Here is a 20,602-nt window from a genome sequence, read left to right as displayed (position 1 = left end):
TTATGTAGGTCAAACAAGAAAGTAGCTCAGAGGCGCCACTTGGCTGAGAAACAAGTCAATTTTAATCGGAAAACGAAAACTTTTCCTGCTGGAAATGGCTCTTTCATGCACGACGTTAATAAGCCCAATGGTCATCATTACAAGCCCTCTCTCCTAGAGGCTAGAAAAGGCGGTACTTTCCCCTATAAGAAGAAGCTAGAGGGCTGATGTTCAAGCAGAAGAGAAAAAAAGCAACAATTTGTCTCTGATATTCTTAAGATGCCGGAAAGCTTTGAGAGACCTGGGGACTCTTCGTCTTCTGAGAGGAGTAAATAATGGAAGACAAAGGTGAAGGGAAGGCTGCAAGGGATGAAGGATTGGGAATTGGGGAAAAAAAGCAATTAAAAAATGAAGGGCAGGATTAAAAGAGAGCGTGCGAAGGATCCCCGACTAAAAGTGAGATAGCAATGGCGTATATGAAAGTTCAGTGGAAAAGTTCAAGAAGGAAGCTAAAGAAAAGGAGGAAGAGTTCTTCCAACTAACAGGTTAGAGATCTGTTAAAGAAGCTTGTATCTCGGAATACAAACTGCCACACTTTCAAAAACGCTTGGAAGAAGAACGGAAGGAACAAAAGACTCGTATGAAGGCCGTTGTGGCGGAAAAAAGCCAAAAAGAGGAGAAGGAGAAGGACACAACTATTCCTAATGAGGAATCGAAGATGTCTAGAGGCTCGGTAGAGGTGGAGCTCAGTGGGAAGATCAAATCCTGCATTGGTAGGGCCGAACAGGTTTCAGTGGAGGTAGAAAAGGATGACTCATTGGAGAAGAGAAGGTTTTGTCAGAGGAAGAAGAGAAGGCTTATTTTGATGAGTTTGATGAGATTACAAAAATGGGGGGATATCTTGGGAATAGGGTATGGGGAGAATGTAGATGGGACAAAATAAGTTTTTTTTGAGATAGAGAACGGGACATGGAGGCAAAAAAAGGAAGAACCCCTGGGCGAGGCAGTAGAGAGCTCAAAGCTCTCAGGAAGTGAAGGGGGTTCTTTCTTTGTAAATAGTTTGGGTTGGGGCTTTTGGGGATCATTTTATCATGGTTTTTGGATTGGAGTCTTGTAAGTTTTTTTATGGTTGTAACCTTAGGAGATGTGCGGGATAGTTTCTTGGTGGGTGGGATGCCTGTGGATATGCTATTTATTGATATTTTTTTGGGAGGCAATATTGGGCTATCCGAGTCCTCAACTGCTCAGGGGAGATCCACTCCCCCTGATGCCCTTCCAATCCCATGGTTAATGCTAGTGTTTTCGTAATTGTCAAGGTGCGTGAAAAATGAAGAAGATCCTCGACAGCTTGAGAGACTTTTGTCTTTCGTATCTCGAGGCTCATAAAATCCTTGATGTTGGGTGTAGTATGTGGAATTTAGATGGTCTTGGTGGATGGTTTCTGTGGTTACCCTTGGAAGTCAAAGTTTTGAAGGTCTCTCTGGAAGATTTTTGTAGATGTTTGTCTGGAAGTTATAGTGGAGGGTCTCTGTTGCTGGTTGGAGATGATGTTTAATTTAGACCCTTGTTGGGTGTGTAGATGTTTTACTTCTTTTTTCCCTTTTGGTCTAGGAGTATGCTCCTGGGCCATCATGCTGTGTTTATCTGGTGGGACTACTGGTCCCCAATGTATCTTTCATGGTATGAATATATTTGTCAATTTTCAAAAAAAGTAAAGGATTTTTGGTCAGCTAGCTAACAGAAAGTACATTAAAAGGAGATTTAGGAATGCAAAGAACTGAGAATAAGGTAAGGCCCGAGTGTGGAGAAATAATACCAACACCAGAGATGGGAGCAACAGTCCTATCAACAAGAGTTATAGAATGGGTGACAGAAATAAAGGGCCGAAAGGAACTAAGTGAGGCAGAATTACACGTCATGTGGTTCGAGGCCCCATAATCAATAATCTAGGAATTGGAGCTAGTGAGAAGAGAAGCAGGTGAACTACCTTGATGTGCAAAGCCTGCAGTGTGCGGTCGGCTGCTGACGCGCAGGTGCTGAAGCTCCTCATAGTCAGCTGGGGAGACAAGGAAAGAATCATCAGGCGCCGCTGGGCTGGCAAAGGTGGAGGTAGAGACATTAGGAAGGCTGGCAGCAGTGATGTGGGCAGAACGTTGTGGACGGAGCTCAGGATGTAAGACATAGCAGATATCCATATGATGTTCGACCAACTCACAATGAGTGCAGTAAGGGCAGCCACACCCATCGTAACCATGGCCGCCTCTAATATCTTGGCCACCAGTACGGCCTCTACGACCTCTGCCACGGCTAAAGGTACCACTGCCGCTGTTTGAACGGTCACCGTTGTCATACGCAGCAAGTGCAGAACCATCGACGGAAAGAGCATGAGAGAAACCACCATGTACACAATGTTGGACACGAGAGGAAACCTCCGTGGGGGATGGAATAGATCCGGAACCAATAATCGTAGCCGGAGGGACTGAAAGTCAGGGCCCAAGGCATCGAGAAAGTGAACAACATAGAGACATCGAGCTGCTGACAAAGAGACACGAACTGATTGTAGAAAGCAGCGAGAGGGGTATCACCACGCTGGATGCGCATCCACTCTGAATATGTGGCGCAAATACGAGTGAGGTTATCAACCCCAGAATAAAGGACAGTCGTGTGCTCCCATATTGCCTTGGACGTTTTAAGGCACATCATAGTGCCAGCAACATGAGGAGCCATGCTCTGCCAGAGAAGGGTGCAGATCAAGGCATCATCCTGCCGCCACCGAGCATCAGAGAGATCCGTGGATGGAGGGGGATCATTCTCAATGAAATCAACCTTACCTCGAGCAAGGAGGCAGGTCTCAACAACCATACGCCAATTAAACTAATTAGACCCATCGAGTTGTTCAGTAGTCATCTGTGGGAAAGAAGCCTCCACATAAGGGGAATAACTAGATGAGAGAGCTGAAGGGGAAGGAGGCATGCTGACAGGAGGATCCATGATGACAGGAAGATCCATGAAAAGACAAATAGAGAAGGGGACTCTCAATCACCACAACGGCAGATGAATAATATAGAAGGGAGAAGGGAGAAGGGAGAACCACTAGACGGGCACATACATGATGCCGTGGCGTTGAGCAAGACTAATAGCCAAGGTAGACACGCGTCTACTAGTAAAGAAAGGAGAAGAGATACTAGCAAAGAACTTCGGAGCCACGGGAAGGGATAACAATGGAGCATGGTTTTAAATTTCGGCCGAAATCCGAAATGTGTCGATTTCGGTGAACACCGACACCGAAAGAACATAGACTCGGGAAAATACATTTTTGTCGCCTGAATTTTAGGCAAAATTGCCGGAACATGTGGTCTCGGTGGGAAATTTGCACGAAATAGCCCTGAAAATTGGAATATATGTGCCCCTGTTTTTACCTGGGACAGCTCCATATAGTGTATACGAGTAGTCATAAATACACTAGAGGGGGAGGGGGGGGGGGGGGGGGGGGGGGGGGGGGGGGGGCTATCCCAAGTAAAACAAGGGCTGCATATATCACTTACCTTGTTTTTTTGGAAGTGATAGACAGATAATTAATTGGGAAACCATCTTTGGTGCAGCTTTATACATGTGGCAGTGATAGTTCCGAGGGTTGTCTTTCTTTTTTGCAAGTAGAGAGAAAAGGTGAAAGTGACACTCTATAAGAATCTTAGGAAATCTTCTTCCTGCCACATGTCACAGCAATGATGTATTTCACTGTTGCCTTTTTCTTGTAAACACAGCAAAAAGTAAGTTGCTGATATTAGCAGTGCATTTATTTATAAATGCAATAACTTATCTTGTCCTTTATAATTTAAGCAGCTGTCAAGGGTTATTAGGGTACCTAAAAAGCATATCATATACTAATTATAAAAGAAAGGACAAGCTGAATTTGTGTAATTAAAGAGAGAGTGCAAAGAAAGTGAAGTGATATTGTCCCCTTTTTTACTTGGGACAGCCCCCACTAGTGCATTAATGGCTACTGTTTTACACTAGCAAGGGTTGTCCCAAGTAAAAAAAGGGTTGAAAATATCATTTCCAAAAGAAAAGGTAACGGATGCTCAATTGATTTTTAGTGGAAGCCAGCTCACATGCTTTCTATATCAGAGATAAGGATAGAGACGGCAAGAGGTAGGTCTTTCTGACTTTCTTTTTTGAATTGACAGATCCTTTTTTTTCTTTGAAATGCTAGTAGCCAACTCACACACTTTCTCTATCTCTCTTATGAGCACCTTTTTTTTTAGAATGCTAGTAGCCAACCCGCACTGTGGCATTCTCTCATTTAACCGGTCCTAAATGTAATTTTTTTTTTAAAAGGGAATGTTCCGAAATTTTGGACCTAAATATCAGAATTTTGGTCCGAAATTTCAGAATTTTGGTCCGAAATTTCAGAATTTTGGTCCGAAATTTCAGAATTTCGGTCAAAAATTTCGGACTTATTTAAAAATCATTTCAAAATTTTACCAAATTTCGGATTTCGCCGAAATTTCGGATTTCAGTGGGGTCCGAAATCGGTACCGAAACCGAAATTTAAAACCTTGCAATGGAGCAAGGGTGATTTAGGTCATACTAGAGAAGGATTTGAAGACGAAGAGCAGGTGTTAAAGGTTAGAAAACCCTTAAAATTTGGGTTTAGGGCAGTGGAAAAATGATTAGGGTTCAAGGGAAGAAGAACCCCTGATTTGTGACGTTAGGGCAGGGGAGTGGTGGGGGCTTATGGAGGTCAGGGGAAGGGCGGTAGGGGCCGTGGGAATTTATTTTTATTTTTTTGGGGGGGTGGGGGGTTCTGTTTGGTTGGAGGGGGTGGCGTTGGGGTCAGAGAACGTGGGGCGGGGTTTGAGGGGGTGGGTAGCGGTCGGAGGTGAGAGAAAGGAAGAAGAAGAGGTGGCGGAAGTGGATCTGGAGGCGTAGGGTGGAAGAGGAGGTGGAGGGAGGATTTGGTGGTGGTCGAAGGTGGAAGGGAAAAAGTGGCGAAGATGGCAGAAGGTCTGGGAGTGGTGGCGGAAGGGCTGGGGTCGCTGGTGGTGGGGGCGAAAGTTCTAGGTCGAGGGGGTGGGGGGGGTTCTGTTTGGTTGGAGGGGGTGGTGTTGGAGTCAGAGAACGTGGGGCGGGGTCTGAGGGGGTGGGTAGCGGTCGGAGGTGAGAGAAAGGAAGAAGAAGAGGTGGCGGAAGTGGATCTGGAGGGGTAGGGTGGAAGAGGAGGTGGACGGAGGATTTGGTGGTGGTCGAAGGTGGCAGGGAAAAAGTAGCGAAGGTGGCAGAAGGTCTGGGAGTGGTGGCGGAAGGGCTGGGGTCGCTGGTGGTGGGGGTGGAAGTTCTAGGTCGCGGATGGTGGAGGGAAGGGCACTGGTGGAGGCGGTGAAGAAGAAGTAGAAGAAGTAGAAGAAGAAGAAAAGGAGAAGAAGGGAAAGAAAAATCTTTCTTCCAATGTTGGTCCCTAGGGCACCACAACCCTAGGGCTCTGATAACATGTTGAAGGAGAGGAGAGAAGAGGAGAAGAGAAGATATTAAGAGTGAAAGAGTGTGAGAGAGAGAGCTCCCCTCACATATGTATTTATTATAACAAGAGAGAGAGTACAAAGACAAAAGTGCCCTTAGGCACATATACACCTAACAACCACAATTTTTGCTTCTAGATGTTGAAAGATCAATTCTCCACAACTCAAAGTATCTTGCAATATGGCCAATGAGAACCCAATGAACTTAGTCTGGTGTGATGACATTTCAATGAAGACCGTGCATGCGTTGTTGAGCAGGCCTTGGATTTATGACAGAGATGCTACTCTTCAAGGAAGAGTAATAATTGCGACTTAAGTTTTACTGGAAAGAGCATTGTGCATAATTCATTACGTGTGGGGGTCGAAAAGGACAATAAGCGCATGAGTTCAAAGAAGAAGCTATGTAATATGTCAACCATGAAACACTTCAAAGAAGACTGAAAGGATCTGGGTTTCGTATTAGCACCAGTGACACAAGAGATGGTTGATAGTCCCAATGAAGAGGAAAAGGAATCCAGTTATCAATAATAAAGTGATACACAAACTGAATGAGTGATTTAAGGGGATCTAGAGTTTGGCAGGCATGCTATTTGCTATAACAACTGCTAAGACCACTTTTATTTATTTGTGGGTTTTATAGTATTATACTAATCCGACAACTGGAGACAAATTCCGTTCCAAGGGTGAGGTCCTTCGTTATCTTGAAAGTGGAACGCCCTACAACCACACTCAACAACTAAGAGGCATCAGCCTTTGGTCAGGAAACAACCCAAAAGAAGTAAGCTTTGCCCCTCCGAACTCATTGGTTCTTTGGTATCTTTTACGTCTTTATTTAGTTGTTGATTGTTTAATTAACATCTAGCTCATATTGCCAATGGAGGGTTCACCGGAATGGTTGCCTTCAGGCTGGATTACCGAGATTAGGACCCGTAAGAGTGGTTCAAGTGCTGGATCACATGACAAGGTACTCCTCATTAAACAAGAAATTTTCTTTTCATCTCATATTTCGTTTCTAAGGGTATATTTGGTTGCACGTGGACCACTTAGTGGCAACTCACACAACTTTATTGGCACATCACATGCAAGCTGGCATGTGTGCTAAACATAGAAAAAAGTTTTATCTACCTTGCACTATATTAATGGCCTGATTGTGTTATCATTCTATAGCATGTCTGTATATGCATTGTAGAAGATATATCTATCTTCATTGAACTCATCAAATCCTCTTTACGAAGAGCAAAGAAATCTCACATGGTATTTAAAATGACCAAAACGCACCTTGCCAATGTCCAATGTAAATAGGTAGTGGCCAGTCAATTTTTTTTTAACAACAACATTTTCAAAAGAAAAATAAGAAAAGATAATAAAGAGGTTACCTAGTTGTCCCACCATAGTCAGGTAAAAGCCACATTACAAGTTGGGTGTAAAACACCAAGTATTTTTTGCGATGAAATCAATGCAAAATTTTGCCAACTTGTCTGCACTCTGCATTGTGAATTTACCTTTCGATGTATTCTTGAGACATGAACCACTGATGAAAAATATTTGTCCAATTTCTTAGATCTTTTTGTATAATCATCGGTTGCCATGCTAGGATGCATAGAGCCAGAGATACCAAGAAATTTCTTAAAAAAATACATCAGTTACCATGCCATGTTGCCGATGTAGATCAATTATTAGTCATGTTTAATTAATTATTTTCAATCCAAGTTATTGAGGATGGCAGCCCATTAGAAATTTACTTTCATTAAACATTGTTAGTATATTAACTTCAATAATAGTTGCCTTGGTTATTGGGTCATTGTATGCAAATACTGCATTGAGAGAATAACCTTAAATTCAAATAATTGGATGATGAGAATCCATTAGGGTTATGGGTTTGAAATTTTTTGACATTTTCGTGGCTGATAAAAAAGGTAGAAAGGAGGGTTTGTAATCCTTATATTGAAATAGTGGAATTCTTGGCACACCGCCGTACCACGTAAATTTTTTTGTTTCTTGCTTTGTGTGTTTGCATTTCTTGCACCTCTTATTGTCGTTAGCTGCACACCAAGTTTGATCTTGTTTTAGAGAGATTAGAGATCTCTTGGTTTTCAACGTCGTCATTGCTTTTTATAAAGTTGGTTTTCCAATGGAATTGTGGCAGAAGGTAATCGAAGGAGCAGGGTCTTCTTGGGGGTTTGACTCAGGCCAGTCCATCCATATCAGGGAAAAAGGAATGCATAGTGCCAACTGAAAGGATCTTGAGAGGCTAGGAGATTATGGTGGTTGAACGACCATCGAAGGAAAAAAAAAATTGGGTGACCTATGCACATGTTATCAGGGCCCATATATGTAGGAGAAAATACACGATGCTTGATTTTGTTTCTTTTTTATTTTTTTATTTTATTTTATTTTATTTTTGTTTTTGCTTTTTTTTTTGTGTGTGTGGTGGAGGAAGGGGGGGGGGGGAGGGCGTGGTTAGACTGAGCAGAACATAGAGTCTATGGAGTGCAACTTTAGTTGTGTAAGGAGGCGGGGCAAGGATGTAGTAAATATGACAGGACAGGAGGTACGTAAGAAGGGTATCTTCCGCTATCTTGGTTCAATCCTACATAAGGAAGGAGAGATTGAAGAGGATGTTAACCACAGAATAAGTGCAGTTTGATTGAAGTGGAAGCATGCTTTAGGAGTTATGTGCAATCGTAAAATACCTACCAAGTTGAAGGGAAAGTTTTATAAGACAGCTGTGAGGCCAGCCATCTCAGAATGTTGGGCCACCAAGAAGCAGCATGTGCATAAGATGAGTGTAGCGGAGATGTGAATGCTTAGATGGATGTGCGGACACACAATGTTAGATCGAATTAAAAATGAAGACATTTGTAAAAAGGTGGAGGTGGCACCGATTAAGGAGAAGATGAGAGAGCACCGCTTAAGGTGGTTTGGGCATATCCAACGTAGGCCCTTGGATGCTCCAGTTAGAAGAAGTGACTCGTGCTAAGTTGATGGAATAAAAAGATTTAGGGGCAGACCGAAAACAACTTGGGTAGAAACAGTGAGGAAAGTCTTGAGGGCTAGGAACATAATAGAGAACATGACCTTGGATAGGATAGAATAGAAGAAAATGATCCATGTAGACAAACCCAACTAGTGTCAGGATTAGACTATGTCAATTTGAGCCGGGAAAATCCTTTCACCTTCTTCATGAAAATTTTCTAAAGGATTCATTACCCGACCCAACTAGTTTGGGACAAAGGCTTAGCTGAGTTGGGTTGGGCCGTGTACGTATGGAATTCCTAGGTTTTAGATTAGAATCCAAGTGAGGGCGAAAGGGAAACCAATGTGTGGCATTTTTTTTGGCTATTATTGACCAAAGGATCAACAAGAGTAAATGCATGGATGAGGAAATTTTGCTGAAGGTCTTAAATGTTGATATTGGTATGCATGTCGGTCGCCGTGGAAATAGAACATGTCGGTTTTGGTTGGGTATTTCAGTGAAAACCCTATAAAATCATGGGATTGTATGGAAACATATGCAAATGATGAGAACTTAGATAGACTTCAGGGATGTTAGAATAAGCTCAAATTCACACTTAGAAACTAACAAATATGCAAGATACGATCCATAATGGTTTAGCAACCCCGAGCACCTACTGACATGCACTATCGCGCGTATCTGAACCATTAAAAATACACAAAAAGTTGTTATAAGTTATAACAATATAAAATATAGTATATAACTGTGAAACAACCAGTAACACCAAAAGCTTAAGCTGATGAAGATGGCGTTATTTAATCTTTATACTTTAACACTGGGTGACCCCTAATTCTAGGGTTGGCCTACACGTGGCACATGTGGCCCCTCTTTTGGGTTTGGCCATTGCATGTGGATTTTTTCTATCCGAGAGGTTTGAACTCTTCTACCTTTGGCTCTTATACCATGTGAAACAACCAGTAACTCCAAAAGCTTAAGCTGATGGAGATGGCGTTATTTAATCTTTTATACTTTAACAATAACAATACAATAGTATGAAATTATGAATTGTGCTATTTATATAATTTTTTAGTCCAGTCTATTTTTTAAGATTTTTGAAATGTATTTATTTTTTATTTTTTAATATTTTTAATACAATTATTATTTTTATTTAATTTTTATAACCAAATAAATAATTTTTAAAATTAAAAAACAACTAACAATTGGTAGATTGGGCAAGAATAACTTACATATAAAAAAGTAGAACCTAACTTGCATATTTGATAACTTTTTCCAAAAATATTTTTTCTATTTGAATGTTAATTGTCGAAAGAATAAAAGAAAACTGAAAATATGTATTCATTGGACTTGAAAACCGAGTTTATTAAGCACTTCAGTTGAATTGTTGACATGTAGACCCAAATCCTGTAAAATATATGCTGTCAACATAACTTTTCTGTCAGCTTGACCGCGACCGTAATGCCACTAACATGCTACTGACATGATCAACGTAAAGGTCGACATATTGTAACAAAATAACTTCTCATGGATTTCGTGTCGGTAAGGACCGTTGACATATATCATCCAAAACCAACATATGTTGACCGTCATTTTGTTTGAAGGATAACAATTTATTAAAAATGGGGCTTTGACCAATATGGTAAAAAAGCCAAAAGAAAAAAGAAGAAAATACAGCAAACAAAAATCAAGGAGGAAGAAAGTCAAAAAGCTCTAGGTTGGGCCTAGCAACTCCAGAGCAAACTAGATGAACAACCTCACTATTGGCGGAGCACCAAATATGTTGCAACTTTATAGGTGACCCTCGACGTGGTCCAGGACCTCTTCGATCACATTGGAAAACTTCCATTGGTAGTTCGCTCCCTTGTTCATCCAATGTATCACGTTTAGAGAGACCTTCCACAGCCAGAAGGTCTAAATCACTAGACTCAACCAAACAAATTTTAGCCAGAAGGGCTTGCACTTTCATGCCAAATGCATCTGTCAGCAACTCTGTCCACCTTATGAAGAAGAGCCTCGATTGCATTTGGCCCTAGGTTCCCTAAGCTGGACCCATCAAAGTTCAGCTTCACGAACCAGGACGGGTAGGCAACCATATGAGGGTTGGCTTGCTCGTGATAATCTTGTTTGATTGCATCTCTGCCCATATCTTCTCAAGGATGACTCAGAGGACACCCCTAAAATATTAAGTACTCCATCCTGCTTCAAAATCAAGGAAAACATAGGTTGCTGGAAGGGGTTGGGCCTGTAGCTCAATGGTTGAGGCTTTGTTTCTCAACCTTGAGGTCCCAGGTTTGATCCCGGTTTATCCCACCCTCACCCACCCAAAAAATAACATATGTTGCTGTATCGTAGGAGCTCCTAGTCGCACCTTTGAAGCCTGGCTATTACATTCCTTGCATAGAGCCTAAGCAGAGCCAACAAATCCACTCCCCGATGAATGCAACCCCTTCTAGGCCATGGAGCGTAGGTCCACCCCTCATATAGGCCCTCAATGTGCTATGGAAAATCCATAAAGCTCCAAACAGATTTAGCACTAATGACCAACCAAGTCTCTCTAGCCACCCTTTATTGAATAAAAAATATGATCTAAAGATTCCCTAGCTCGAAACAAATAGCACAATGGCCAATAAGGACCTTATGTTTGCATAGGTGGTCCACCATCAGGAGTTTATTGAGGCAGTCTGTCCATGCGAACATGCAAACTCTAGGAGGGGCAGAAATCCTCCAAGCTCTGATTGCAGGTAGAGAAGACGTAACGATAATAAGGTATTGGTGAAAGAAGGAATAGAAAACTCCTCGTCGGGTCCCAGATCCAAACTCTCCTATCCACACCAACCTTATTGGCAAAGAAGTTAGCGATTGGATAGATTGAAAGGAATAATGAGTTAGGGTTTTGAAAATGGAGAGACAAAAATAGGGGAAACTGGGGTTTCAAATTGGGATAAAGTAACATAGGGAAAAACTAGGGTTTTGAGATGGGGAAGATGTAACTCTGTTGGATCAAATGGAGATTCCCTTGGATCTTGATCAACTTGGCTTTGATATAGTGTCAAATCAACAAACTTGGTTGTATTCTCCTTCTAATGCAAAGCCCCAATACATCAACTTATATATATGACTGAATTAAATAATTACCAAACTACCATTAGTTACATTCTTCATATGCAGCCATACTCGTTATTTCAAACACCATATTCCACCCTGTAGTCTGAAAAATGTGCTCATGCTTGGAGGATCCACATGGAGTCGCTTGTTGGAAAGTTCCAAAGTTAGCAAACCTGATCTGTGTTAGAATGTTTGTTGTCTAGCAAAATGTGTTATTTCTTAGACCATGTTCCACCCTGTAGCCTAAAAAATGTCCTCTTGCTTGAGGACAATCCTCCAAATGGAGTTGCATGTTGGAAAGTTCTCAGGATAGCGAGCCTGATCTATGTTGGAATGACGCATCCAGCATCTGCTTAGATTGTTTAGATTAAGATGCTGATATTTGAATGTCATTTCTTTTGTAATGAAGAGTATTTTCTTTACCAATCTGAAGAGAATATACAATTCTTTTCTACTACATTTGGAGTTTCCTTCTCTTTATAGAAATGGAAATGTTTAAGTTTTGGTTGAAAATTTTGATGGAAATCTTATAACATCACGGAAACGGGTTTTTAGAAATAGAAATGTTTTAAGTTTTGGTTGAAAATTTTGATGGAAATCTTGTAACATCACAGAAACGCATGGAAACGTATGCAAATGATATAATTTTTAGATGAAACATCATGAAATGATGGAATAAGCTCACACCTAGAAACCATCACATAAGCAAGAGAACCATCCATAATGATCTAATAGCATCAAGCACTTAGTGACATATGTCATCACGCATGTCTGGTTATTCAGTACACCACATTTCATATGTAATTCATGTAAAAATTTATAAATAATGCATACACCACATTTCACTTGTAATTATATAAATAATTTATATCACACGTACTGATATTTTTTTTTTGAACAATAGTTAATTTTATTAGAGAAAGCAAAGGGGAAAGACCCCACGACCGAGATGGTCAATACAAAGAGAAAACCAAAAGAAAAACAACCAGCTACAAGCACAGAGGAAAATCAAGGGGAGAGGAGATCTAAGGTCTCTAAAATGATCCGTATGCAAATGATATAATTTTTAGATGAAACATCATGAAATGATGGAATAAGCGCACACCTAGAAACCATCACATAAGCAAGAGAACCATCCATAATGATCTAATAGCATCAAGCACTTAGTGACATATGTCATCACGCATGTCTGGTTATTCAGTACACCACATTTCATATGTAATTCATGTAAAAATTTATAAATAATGCATACACCACATTTCACTTGTAATTATATAAATAATTTATATCACACGTACTGATATTTTTTTTTTGAACAATAGTTAATTTTATTAGAGAAAGCAAAGGGGAAAGACCCCACGACCGAGATGGTCAATACAAAGAGAAAACCAAAAGAAAAACAACCAGCTACAAGCACAGAGGAAAATCAAGGGGAGAGGAGATCGAAGGTCTCTAAAATGATCCTATCAAATCCTGCATGGGCTAAACAATCCGCATCACTATTTCCTGACCTCCTGACATGGTGAAAAACGGCTGGATACCCCTCGAGACTATTCTGGATCACTTCAATAACACCTATGAATCTCCAAGGGTGAGGGCTTCTCCCATCCAACGACCTGATAACATTTAGGGAGTCCCCTTCTACGATCAACCTACACAAATTCTCTCTCCACATAAGCCGAATACCCTGAATAACGGCACTCACTTTAGCCTCGTTAGAATCCTTGATCCCAATTGGTCTAGAGAAATCCTAAGCCTAAATAACGGTACTAACATAAGCCTAAATTCCACATGGTTACTGCTTTCTCATCCCTAAGGAGACCTCCAACTCTAGGGGAACCTGGATTGCGGATGCTCTGCCGATTAAAATTTAACTTCACCTTGCCTGAGGTTGGAGGATTCCGTTGCAGACAACACACCTCAACCCTATGATCTAGCCGACACTTTGAATTTATTGTTGACACAAGTGGCACTTTTAAAAGTATTGCTAGAAGTTTTCGACTTAATGTGGGCGTGTTGACACGTTTTTGTACCTTGTTAAGTGTGACATACAGTTTTATTATTGAAATGTGGGTTTACCTCTTTTATTATTTTTTTAAATTGTTTACCTCTTTTATTATTAAGTCTTCATTTATTATAAAAGTAAAACCACCTTTTAGCTCTTTAACTAATATTTGCTGCTATATCCCCTAACCTAAAACCTAAACAAACTCTTATTCCAATACTATATTCATTGTATCATACCGGTCTCCCTTTCTCGTTGTATATTAGAGATGTATGAGAACTAGAATAAATTGATAAATTCATTATTATTTGGTTATCTCATATTTGTTTTAGATCATAGTTGATTAATTCTAAGATTTATTTGTTTGTTAAATGAATATCATATTGGAGGGATGCCAAAATCATAGGAGCCCTTGCGTAAACCGGCTACAAGGGCTCCCCCATTGGATCCACATCATCCTTAGTGCATTTATAATGGCACTGATAATGCTATCAGAAAATGACGTGGATCCAATGGAGGAGCCCTTGTAGCCGGTTTACGCAAGGGCTCCTGTGAGTTTAGCATCATATTGTTACAAATAATGATAGTAATTAGTAATTTTATATGTATGTACATGTCACCATTTCTAGATTTTTAGATGCACGTCAGACAACTTGTATCCATGCCGAAACTCAACACGTGAATCCGTATCTACTGATCATGATTATATATACTCTGTACTTTAGATGTGTCACCATTTCTAAATTCTGGGGGTTTCCCGTGCCCGACATTCCTTCTCCGTGTCGACACGCGACACTCGTGTCCGTGTCCACAAATCATAGCCTCAACCCTTTCCCTACTAAAACAGATCTCCTTCCAGCAATGTCTCAAGACCTCACTAGAAGTGAATTTGAAGCAAAGTAAATTCTGATCCAAGAAATGACAAGCAATTGAATCTTCGAGTACAAAAAAAGGGCCTTATGTACTGTTTTTGAAGATGTGAGTGTTCCTCTCCTTCCATGGGACCCACATAGCCAACATCACCAGTCTCTATATTGATATAGTATACAACTTATAGACTTACTGAATTGGTTTTTGTGTGTGTTTTGATTTCGGTATTGGCTTCGGTGGGGATGGAAGCAGAAATTTTTCAGTCATTTTGTTTGGTTTCAATGGAAATTCAGAACCATGACTGTATGATGCATCATATTGATTTTGTCCTCATTGTAAATGCTTGCCTTAGATTCTTTTAAGTGGCCTCATTGTTTCACCATTTAACCAGTGACTGAAGGTTTAGTATAGTTCTTCGATATGGCATGGATAAGGCTTTTTTTTTTTTCTTTTGTTTTGTAATGGCGGCATGGATAAGACTTAGGGTGAGGATTTTATACAAAGTGTGATTATTGGTATGCCAACCATTCCGACGTTTGTGTTAATATGCATAATAGGTGTCTGTCCATTATCGTCACCATTGTGCTGGTTTTATGCCTAGTCCGCTGCTACGCTTTAGGGTTGAGTATAATTATTCATTTCATTCTTCATAGTCTTGTTAATCTTCTATGACATTGTACTTGGTTACTGATTTATCAACCTTATCTGGCATGTATCTAATTCATTAGATTTGCTGGTTGTTAAATTATCAAGACCAATCCTGCCATTGTTCATTGTTCTTTTTGAGGTTGACCAAAAAGAGTACTTTTTGGGGATTCATATTTTTCACTACCATTCATGTCAGTTAGTCCTGCCGACCCCAACTAGTTTGGGACGACGGCTTAGTTGAGTTGAGTTTTCATGTCAGTTAGTCCTGATTTTTCTTGGTAAACAATTGGCTGCTTGTGCTATTTTTCAGAAAAAAGTAGTCATGCTTTGCTCAGTCCGCTGTCATTTTTCCTGTCTCTTAGAGTTGGTTTATTTTCATGTTGTGCTGGATTGCTTTCCATCTAATATTGCTCATTTTATCTTTTGTGTTTGTATCTGAAAACATACTAGTTCATCTGGAACTAGACACATGTTTTTTGTAATTGGTAAATTTTTGCAGTATTACACTGACCCTGAAACTGGATGCAAATTCCGCTCTAAACCGGATGTCTTTCACTATCTTGAAACCGGTGAGCTAGGAAAGTGCGTAAGCAGACCAAAGAAATTAAGCATTGACGATGAGGCTCAGTCATTACAAAACAAAGTCTCTGTGAGTAAATCATCTCCAAATTTATTTTGCCTCTATGTTCTTTACCTCAGCTTCCTTTATTTGTCCTGTTTTTTGCATGTCAGCATATAAAGAGTTTCTGCTTATCTTGCTAAAGTAGTTGCTCTACAAGAATATCTTGTTTTTCTCGATGTTTTGTAAACCGGACCAGAAAATGAATGGGAAATTACATATGGAACCCACTCAAGAACCGTGAATACACTTGTTGAATTTACAGACATCACTCTGTTTCGGAAAAGGATGTTGGATGAGATACACTGACTTCCTATTACGGTCTGGAATATCCAATATCTCTTTCCTTTCCATTGGTGATTGTGAAGTTTAGGCTTTGACCTCAAGGTTACACAGTTGGAGTGCTCATCACTAGGGAAAAAGTACCAACTTCTACCTCCTTTAATCCTAGTTGTTAATAACCCTTTCTTATAGTTACTGTTTGATGATGATGGGTATGTCACTGCATTACGCTTACAGGACCTTTATTTGTGCTAGCAGAAGTGTTACAAGCCCAATTCCTTTGTATAAAGTTCTGAAAGCTGTATTTTTATTTTTATTTTTGAATGGCAAAGCTGTATTACTACATACCTAAAATAGAGAAATAGTGTGTGTTTGTCACCTACTTGAAAGGTAATTCTGGTCTTATTCTGAAATGCCTGGAACTAAATCATTTTATAGTATCCAAAACTCCCTCCCTTCCATGAATTGGTTAGGGTTAGGCAAAAAAAGTTATGAGGAAGTCATTCCTGTCTAAAGGCATGGTGAAATAGAAGAGTAGTCTGTGCTCTCTGTATGTGTGCACGCGGAAAGAAAAGCCAGAGATTAGTACAACAATTTTTTCTTGGTTATGGCCCTATAATATATTGTTTACCTTACTCATAACTGTTTTGTGTCTTGATGCTCACTACTTAATCAGTCTTTCTAGTTGTATTAAAAAGTGAACAGTTCCAGTAGGACAGGATCGTTCCTCAAACTTTTGGTAATCCATTCTCATTGGTGTAAAGGGGGTGGGATCCATACCCATTCACAGGCCTTGAATATCATTTAAAGGGGGTCCATTACTCCCACCAATGGGAGGTGAACTTTTCTGCACATACAATCAGCACTGTTCCCTATATGTTATTTATAATATATATCCAAAAATGAAAAGGGATAATATTAAACGGCCTAAATAAAAAATTAGGAAAAAATAGAAAATAAAAGTTCGTTGATACATATTCATTGCTTCAAAGAAACCTTCCTTGTTTTATACACCTCATAACTCCGAAGTTAATGTTAAAAGAACTCCTTTGAAGGGTTTATGAGTTCTTTACTGTTATGCCAGATGCATTCCCCTTCCAATAGCCATAATTCCTATCGAACTGCTTGCTCATTCCTTTTTCAGCGGTTTTGACTTTATGCAATTTGTTTTGTTTTCTATCTTAGGCTCCTGATGCAAGAAAAAGACAGAAATTAGCAGGCTCAACAGCAAGGCGATCCCTTTTTGGGAACCGTGGCTTGAATTGTGATGAAATGGCAGCAGAACAGCCCAATGGATCACTGTTGCAAGAACAGTGCTTAGCCCTTACCAGTGACAAAAAACATTGTCAGGGTAAAATTCTAAGCTTTGTTGTAACGAACTCCGTGACTGCTGGTTTATTTTCTTAGTATTTCAGAATGATCTTTCTAGGTGGGATCCTGAAATCACTCATGTTCGAAATGATCTGAATAAACCCTCTTGACCTGATAACACTAATCAAAATCTTCTCAAAAAAAAAAAACAAAAAAAAATAAAATAAGTGGCCCTCAGCAAAACTCAATGCCCTCTTGTAAATATGACTTGTGGATTGAATTCACAAGGCTGCAATAGCAAATTCCAATTGAGCTGACAGGCCAAGGCCTTCTTCTTGGAGTTTATGATCCATTCAGAAAGTCCAGTGAGGAGCTGCAATGGGGTTGGATTCGAATGGTCTTTTAAAAGCCTTGCCACTCTTGGGTCTGCCTTACACCCAACTTGATGGCCAACTGATGACCCATCCAAGCTATGAAAAGTTACCAAATATGGGTGTGTCTAAGGCTTGCGAACATTTAATCAGCTTGCCTTTCTAATGAAAGTAATTAAAAATAGAGGGGGTGTCAACATCATCTCCCTTTTTGAAATTGTATAAATGCCATTGGTTAATGGATGCTGAAAAGATAACTCAAGTCTCATAACTCCATAGGCTCATGTTAGAAGTCCTTCACCCACTGATCTGATCTTGTTTCCATTGGCAGTTGGGGAAGGCGCTGGGCCAAGCAACATAAGCCCGCCAAATGCTGAGCCAAAGAGAAGGCAGGGAAGTAGGAGGGTTGGAGCCAAAGATCACCTCGGCACTGGATCATCAGAAGATAAGAAGCCCTCAAGGAATGGTGTGCCTTCAAAATTGAGAGAGAACATAATTGAGAGTGCATTGCTGTTGGAATTGGAAGATAAGCAACTGTTGGCGATCCAGATGTCACCGGAATCAGAATACAAGAAGCCCGCAGAAAATGGGATGCTACTGTTGCAAGCAGAACACGAGAACCAGTCGGACAATGGTGTACAATCAGAGGCTGTGACCCTACAGAATGGGCTGCCGCAACTGGAAGTGGAAGACAAGAACCAGTCAGATAACGGAGTGCCATCAGAGTCTGAAGACAAAAAGGGCACGGCAAATGGGCTGCCGCCAATGGAAGACAAGCAGTCTGATAAAGGATTACCATCAGAATCTGAAGAGGGCAAGTCCCTGGAAAATGGGATGCTACCGGGATCCGAAGACAAGCAATCGGAGAATGGAGTGCCATTGGAACTAGAAATGAAGAGCCTGCCAGAGAATGGAGCGGAGAACCAAAAAATTGAAAGTGCCCGCACTTGTTCAAGAAAACGCAAAGATAAAGAAGCAACACGCTTTCCTCGTCGAGCGTCAAAGCGACTCGCTGGAATCGAACCCGAGGGGCCACCAGACTTTATGAATCTCGACAGGGTTTATCGTCCTACGGCTAAACAACAGGCTCATCATGAAGCTGATGATCAACCTGGTGGCTGGGCTCGGTGGGCGTCCGACCAGCTTGATAAGCTTGAAGCCAATCCAGAAGTAGAGTCCATTCTTCATGCTTCCAAAAAAACTGCACAAGAAGGACAAACAGAAAAGCTCGAAGAAGAGAAACTCGCCGATGAGAAGTCAGTTTCTGCGCTTGTCTATCCGTTTGGGGATTCATGGCCAGATCCATGCCTCGAATTTGCATTCAAGACGCTTACAGGTGTAATTCCAGTAGGGGAGGAGGATACATTAGCGATCCAAGACTACTTCCAGAAGCAGATCGTTATGGGTCAGACGAAGAGTCGTGTCAGCTCAGGTTGTGGGCTTGAGAAAGAGAGCAAGGAATGCCAAAAGGGGAAAGTAAAGCATTAGTAGAGCTATCTCCACTTGGAGGAAATGAAAAGATCTGTAAATATATACTGTCTTTGGTCTCTTTTAAGCCCTCTGGTTTCCCCAACTTTTAATGAAAAAGTAGTTGTGGGAAATGTTCTTTGTGAGCAAAAGTTTGGAACCTCAGTTCAGCTGGCGCAGGAGGGATCATTCGTAATTCTCATACTCGGTCCTAGGACTGTTAAGTCTAAATGGTTAAACAACACCATTAACTCTTAACAGGTTAAGCTTTTGGAGTAATTGGTTGTTTCACAGGGTACCACAACTATTGTCTCATTACTCCCAACTCCTTGATATAATAAAAATCCATGTGTACAACCAACCCAAAAAAGGTGCCCCCGTGTACAGCCAACCCAGAAAAAGAGGGGCCGCACTAACACCAACTTAACAGCTTAAGCTTTTGGATAATTGGTTGTTTCACAGACTTTTCTCTCTCATCGCCATTTCCTTTCATGGGCCATCCTTTACTGATTTCTTTCCCTTGGAGCTTGGAAGATGATTTGGAGATACTTTAGTCCCTCCCAGAGTGCATTAGGAGTGCATGCCTTTTTCTTGCACAACCTCACTTGGCAAGATCAAAATCACAATATTTATTTAGCAAAAGGATCAGAGGAAGATCCATTACTCCTCTCTTTATTCATTATAAAGTGTTCTTCATTTGGACTCAGGTGCTGGGTGCTGGGTGGTTTGGAATCATTGGTTAAAGACCTGATGTTATATTGACATGTTAGAGGTACAGGATCTATGGGATTGATTTTTTGCCGCTTTTACTGTTCAATGGAAATTTAGACGGGGTAAGAATTTGCAGATTTTTTTGTGGAAAAAGTTCCCTCCTGATTTGGATGGGGTGGGAAATTAAATTTACAGTGGCGGATGTAGGCATTGCAATGGTAGACCTTTTGGGGCTATACAAATGTATAATATGCTTTAAAAGTTGGTTTTATGGTTTTGAAAGATATTATTCCTAGCAAAACTGGTTGCTAGATGGAAGCTCTCAAATTCAATACCCTTAGGAGTTAGGGATAGGGACTTTAAATTTACATCTAGCCCTCTCCAGACCCCGCAATGGAAGGAGCCTTGTGCATTGGCCGCCCTTTTTTTTAGGAGTTAGGGATAGGGACTTCAAATTTACATCTAGCCCTCCCCAGACCCTGCAATGGAAGGAGCCTCGTGCATTGGGCCGCCCTTTTTTTTTAGGAGTTAGGGACTCTAAATTCCAACTTAAATCTTGTGCTACGTCTTTGATGGATATTTCTTTTGAATCATACAATCTCGATTTTGGTTTAACATCTCACCATTTTGAAGCATATATATGTTAGATAAATGACTAACAATGTTTCTTTCCATTGTCATTCGTTTTCTTTTCAAGAAGTTTTTTAAAATTGGGAAACCTTTTCCTCCAGAAACTTGGTT

The 20,602-nt window shown here is 40.6% G+C and overlaps 1 protein-coding gene across 12 annotated transcripts in view; it reads left to right on the top strand.

The window, feature by feature from the left end:
• Positions 1 to 19,597, top strand: part of LOC143857207 (uncharacterized) — a 44,468-nt gene extending 24,871 nt beyond the window's left edge. For 5 of the 12 annotated variants that reach the window (XM_077367606.1, XM_077367609.1, XM_077367610.1 and 2 more), the window contains 5 exons: positions 6,139 to 6,276; positions 6,361 to 6,462; positions 15,600 to 15,749; positions 17,187 to 17,352; positions 18,015 to 19,597. In XM_077367606.1, the coding sequence (XP_077223721.1) occupies positions 6,139 to 6,276; positions 6,361 to 6,462; positions 15,600 to 15,749; positions 17,187 to 17,352; positions 18,015 to 19,171 (1,713 nt within the window). In that variant the 3' untranslated portion in view covers positions 19,172 to 19,597. Of the gene's footprint in view, positions 1 to 6,138; positions 6,277 to 6,360; positions 6,463 to 15,550; positions 15,750 to 17,186; positions 17,353 to 18,014 lie in introns of all 12 variants that reach the window. The other 7 variants (XM_077367617.1, XM_077367616.1, XM_077367618.1 and 4 more) reach the window with 3 other exon arrangements.
• The last annotated feature ends 1,005 nt before the right edge of the window (positions 19,598 to 20,602 follow it).

The sequence above is a fragment of the Tasmannia lanceolata genome, unplaced genomic scaffold (genome assembly GCF_043159265.1).
Source record: "Tasmannia lanceolata isolate RefF3 unplaced genomic scaffold, GAP_Taslan_0.1 ptg000024l, whole genome shotgun sequence".
NCBI classification, from domain to species: domain Eukaryota; kingdom Viridiplantae; phylum Streptophyta; class Magnoliopsida; order Canellales; family Winteraceae; genus Tasmannia; species Tasmannia lanceolata.
The sequence above is the reverse complement of the archived record's forward strand: the minus strand, read 5'-3'. Positions and strand labels throughout refer to the sequence as shown.